The sequence below is a fragment of the Bison bison genome, unplaced genomic scaffold (genome assembly GCF_000754665.1).
Source record: "Bison bison bison isolate TAMUID 2011002044 unplaced genomic scaffold, Bison_UMD1.0 scf7180017864145, whole genome shotgun sequence".
Taxonomy (NCBI): domain Eukaryota; kingdom Metazoa; phylum Chordata; class Mammalia; order Artiodactyla; family Bovidae; genus Bison; species Bison bison.
In genome coordinates, this window is record NW_011494717.1 from 8,922,502 (window position 1) to 8,927,236 (window position 4,735).

The 4,735-nt window shown below is 56.0% G+C and overlaps 2 protein-coding genes across 11 annotated transcripts in view; one reads left to right on the plus strand and one right to left on the minus strand.

Moving 5' to 3' along the window:
- AGBL5 (ATP/GTP binding protein-like 5) overlaps positions 1-2,371 on the plus strand; it is a 19,563-nt gene extending 17,192 nt beyond the window's left edge. For 7 of the 10 annotated variants that reach the window (XR_825326.1, XR_825324.1, XR_825325.1 and 4 more), the window contains 3 exons: positions 412-874; positions 1,369-1,499; positions 1,843-2,371. Coding sequence is in view for 2 of the 10 variants with exons in the window: in XM_010840608.1 (XP_010838910.1) it covers positions 412-878 (467 nt within the window). In the remaining 8 variants the exon portion in view is untranslated. Of the gene's footprint in view, positions 1-411; positions 1,177-1,368; positions 1,500-1,842 lie in introns of those variants that run through there. The other 3 variants (XR_825328.1, XM_010840610.1, XM_010840608.1) reach the window with 3 other exon arrangements.
- OST4 (oligosaccharyltransferase 4 homolog (S. cerevisiae)) lies at positions 2,220-3,479 on the minus strand. Its single transcript, XM_010840607.1, has 3 exons — positions 3,369-3,479; positions 3,106-3,243; positions 2,220-2,472 (listed from the first exon to the last, which is right to left on the minus strand). The coding sequence occupies exons 1-2, from the start codon at positions 3,467-3,469 to the stop codon at positions 3,129-3,131; spliced, it is 216 nt and encodes a 71-aa protein (XP_010838909.1). The 5' UTR covers positions 3,470-3,479; the 3' UTR covers positions 2,220-2,472; positions 3,106-3,128.
- Positions 3,480-4,735: the final 1,256 nt, after the last annotated feature.

Sequence of the window (4,735 nt, forward strand, 5' to 3'; positions counted from 1 at the left end):
TTGATCCTTAAATGCTTACACACACAACTGGGGTAACACTAACAAATTCAAAGCAGTTCAGCTTAAGTGGGTTCTGAGTCAAGCCCCAAGTTGCCATTCCACCCCTTGGACCAGACGAGAGCATGCAGTGCTTCTGAACGAGGGGCAGTTTTGCACAACAGTGGACATTTGCCAATGTCTGGAGAATTTTTTGGTTGTTACAGTGATGAGGAGGGAGGAGAAGAAATGCCATCTGCTGGGTCGAAGCCAGAGATGGCTGCTAAACATCCTGAAACACACAAGGCAGCCCCCCACAACAAAGAATAATCCAGTCCAACATGTCAACAGTGCCAGTATTGAGAAACCCGGATGGAAAGGAAGTTACCTCTTCTCCATGGCCCCGTCCTGATCCCAGCTTCCTTTGTTCCCTAGGGAGCAGCTGCTCATTCCTGTCTTCAGGAGACAAGACAGAGGCCGTCATGGTGATTGGGAAAGGTCTGCTGGGGGCTGGACCTCGGATCCCCTGTATTAGGACCCGACTGCAGGTAACATTCTGGGGTCTTCCCCAGCCCCCGGCTAACAACACTTGGCAGAGCCCAGCAAGGCGCTGTTCACCTGGGGAACGGGAGGGAAGATGCCCAGCCCTGCTTTACATCCTTGCCCCACAACCACAGCAGAGAGCTGCTCTGATGCCTGAATGCCTGTCTGTCGAGTGCCCCCTGTCCCCTTCAGCCAGGTCTCTTGCTTGCTTCCAATCCCAGCATCCCTGCCAGACATACCCTCACCTCAGCCTGCTAGCTTTGGCTTTGCCTGCCCCTGCCCTTAGCTTCTCCTCTCTTTCTGCCCAGACCTGCCCGAGGAGACTTCCCGCCAGGAGGGGTCCCGGATTCCCCAGGTAACACATCTGGTTGCTGCTCCTAGGACCAGCTGTGCCACCCACTCCGATTCAGTCCAGATCCCCATACTAGGCTGACTGAAGTTGGGTATAGGCAGAAGCTGCCTGGATGGGTGAAGCTTAAGCTGCTCTGGCAGGGGCTGAGGCAGTGAAGGCTCTGAAGTAGACCTACTAATACTCCAACATCTTTCCACATCGTGCTTTTCTACTCTTCCAGATCTTGGCTGTGGTATAGCCATGAAGGTTAAATGCTGGGTCCTTTCGCCTCCCCTAGTTAAGTAAAGCTTGGACTGTATAATCATAGACTGAACCCGAGTGTTTTAGCTATTATCCTGCCTGACCCTCTCAGCTAGGCATAGTGCCCAAGAACTCAAGGTCCTAGTACCCATGCTGACCCATATACTACACTCGTGCATGTGGAAACTAGAAGGAAACCTAGAAGCAAGAACGTCCATGGAAGAATCCAGCCTCTTAGCCTCCCCCTGTCCACACAGGCTAGGCCCAGGTTGGCCCAGGGCTCACCGCCGACTCGCAGAGGGATGAGAGGCTCTCCGGGCCCCACATCCCCTATCCCCCAGACCAAGAAGAGCAGTGAGCCGGAGCTGGGACCCCGCTGCACACCACGGTGAGCACCAGTGTCCAGCCCCTCATTCCACCTCTTATTCCCATTTCTGCCATTCAGGACCATTTTCTTCCTCCCCTTCTCCCTTTGACCCCTTAAGGACTAAATGTACCTCCAGTAAGAATCCAGTCGCTGACTTTTTTTCCATCATGCTCTCATTCTTCACTCCAGCAGACAAGAGAACAACTTCCAGTCAGGGCCTCAGGCACCCCTATCAGACCACTGTGCAGTGCCCAACCTACCTAGCCTCCCCCATCTTTGTCTGTCTCATGTCCCGGCCCCTGGCTAAAAGACCAGAAGAAGGGCTGAGTTTGCAACCCTGATTCCTCTCTTTTCTCTGTTGCAGGCTGCCTCAGGCCGGGCCCCCACGGCCCCGCTCCGCCCCCGCCTTTTCTCCTATTTCCTGTAGTCTGTCTGACTCCCAGTCTCGGATTTGTTATAGTGGGGGGCCCTTGGGCCAAACCGAGGTTTGTTTTGTTCCTAAATCTCCTCCATTCACTGTTTCTCCCCGGGTCTGATGCCTTCAAGCCCAGGATATGACCGCACAATGGGGAACACAGTGACAAATGTGCTAGTCCCCCTTTTCAGCTGCTGATTCCACGTGACAACTCTATGTAACTTCTTAGAACACCCACCACACTGTTCTGAGACATTGCAAAGCATCACCTTGAGACAGGACAAAGCAGGGACCTGCCACCCCTTCCCTCCCTCCACAGCACAAGATTTTGGGACCACAAAAACATATATATTTTTTTATATTGGGGGGAGGGAGTAGAAAAGAAAGTAGCCCCTATACTGGGCCCTATTCAGTGGCAGCTTCTTGTTCCATAGGGTTAAGGAAGACTTTGAGGAAATAAAAGTTGTTTGGAAAAATCCAGGTGTAGTTGCTTTGTATGCTGTGATGGGTAGAAGGGATGAAGTGAAGTGTGAAGGCCCCTCACACCCTCCATCTTGCCTCAGACTATGTCCTGGAACCCTAGAAAAGAGGGGGAAAGACCTGAGGTAAGGAAAATGCTGCAGCTTTCCTCTGGCGCTATCTTTCAGAATCAACTCCCATCCAGCCTGTTCCCCCTTACAGTCCTCACCCACTGTTACAGGTTGGTTTACAAGCCCTTCATACAACCTACCCCCATCCCACTCTTATCTATGACTTAGGTCTATAGTAGCCACCCCCTACATAAGCACCCTGTGCCCCTGAAATAGAATTCTCTATTTCTGCAACCCCTCACAAAAAAATTATGCCTAAAGACCTCACAACCTTGGAAAAGGACTATTTTAAGTGAAGAGCCCAAATCCTCATACTTGGATGGCATCATTACCTTTATTACTTAGGGTGTCAGTACCTCCTTGCACCCATACTATCAACTTGGAAATCGGGAACCACATAAAGATGGGGACTGAGTGAGTTGACGGTACCCACCCCGTTCTAGCAGGGAGCAGTTTAAGGGGGCTGGGCACTCGCTACTTTGTGCGGATAAAGGGGCCCAGTTCTGGACTGTATCACGCTTGGCCCAACACGTTCTGATTTGAAGTCTCGAACCCTGCAGGTCCTGGCGCGGCCTTCCCGCTCACTCTCCAGGGTCTAGGCGCTACAGCCCCGGACCGTTACCTGGGGCAGAAAAAGCGCCACTCTCATTCCTGCTTCTTGGGATTGTTGACGGCCACGTAGTGATAGAGAACGACAAGTAGGAAGAGCGACACGCCCAGCATGTTGGCGAAGATGGCGAGCTGCACGTCCGTGATCATGCTGAGGAGAAGAGGAGGGCCTGAGACGCGGGCCAGCGGACTCCTCGCCCAAACCAGGACCCGTCCTTGCCCCCGCTGGTCCAGTCACAGCCTATGGGTCGGGGATCGCGCCTGCGTTCCTCTTACCTGATCAGCTGGGCTCGGCTCCGACGCGGTCTGTGGACGAGCTTGAGGTAGTAAACCTGGACCGGAAGTTTGCAGAGCCAATTCGGCTCCAAACCAGGCATTTCCGGTTGTGAGGCTCGGTCGGTAAGGCCTCTCTAGCCTCAGCGTCTCGCCTGCTCCCGTGGCGCTCTCGCGAGGGGCGGGGTCTTGGGTCTGGCCGAAGAGGGAGGGGCCGTCGTGTGGGTCGCTGGGCGGACGCGCCCTCCAGACTCAGTGCGGCGCAGCTGACTGCAGCTGGCGCTTCCCGGAACGCGGTTAGCGGCCTTAGGGCAACCTCGCTGGAGCTAAGGAGTGGGCTAGAGTGAGGGTGCGGCGGCCGGGCCGGGCGAGGAGCTTGGCTTGAGTCTAGTCGGTGCCCCCCTCCTCTCCTGTCCCGGGCCCCCGCGCTGCTGCTCATCCTTCGCTTCCCGGCCCGGCCAGGTGCTTCCTTTGCGCCCTGCCCTCAGGGTCCCCTCCCTGGCCCGGGCGGCGGGGAGAGGGATGAGAGGCGGTGTAGAATGGGGACTGGAGTGGGGCGGCCGGGTCCCTCTCCTTGGCGCGCCAGCCTTTCTGCCCCACAGACGCCAAAAAGAACGATCCTGCCTGTGATCTGACCGATGCCTCCCTTAGTCGGACTCCCTCCCTCCATCCCACCCCAAGAGGTGGGCGTCGGAAATGGGGCGGACCCTCCTGGAATCAAAACCCAAACCGTGGGACTTCGGCCAAGTGGGAAATCACCCCCCGGATGTCAGGGAGTGGGGAAAGGAGGAAGGGCTGGGAGCGGCAAAAGGGGTCGTGTGGGTGGTAAGCAGAGTGGGCCTCCGAGGAGAAAAAAGATGACAGTGGGTAGATGTCCGAGGGTCTCTCCTGAGGGAGAGGCAGCCCGGGGCTTTACAACCCTCTGCCCAGCCCAAACCTACTCCCCCTCACTTCTTGCTTTCCCTCAGCTTCACCATAAAAGGGAACGGCACTAAGCCAGGCTGGGGCCGGGGGCTGGGCTGTTGCTCTGGAGCTGTCAGGGGTAATGGAAGCCAGTTGCTTTGCGGTAGAGGGGGGCCAGGGCTCAGGGGACGCCTCTGGTTCTCTGAGCCAAAGAAAACTACAGGAGCCGCTATGGGGCTGGAACAGCTGGGTGAGGGGGCTGACTCGCTCCCTGAGTGCAGGATGAGCTAAGGGTGCACTCACTAGCCGGGAGTGGGCTTCCCTGACTTGGGACCATCAGCAGTTTATCCTCCACACTCCAGCCCAGTGACTCCTAAACTCCCTCTCTGCCTTTAGCGGTCTGTAGTTCCCCGGCCTCCCCTACCTCATCACCCAGCCCCCACCCAGTATTTCCCAGAAGTTTCCTA

Excerpts from the sequence above, each read along its gene's own strand:
- OST4 (XM_010840607.1), bottom strand. The coding sequence starts at position 3,469 with ATGCCTGGTTTGGAGCCGAATTGGCTCTGCAAACTTCCGGTCCAGGTT. Across the intron at positions 3,244-3,368 it reads AGCCGAGCCCAGCTGATCAG|CATGATCACGGACGTGCAGC; the intron begins GTAAGAGGAACG and ends TCTTCTCCTCAG.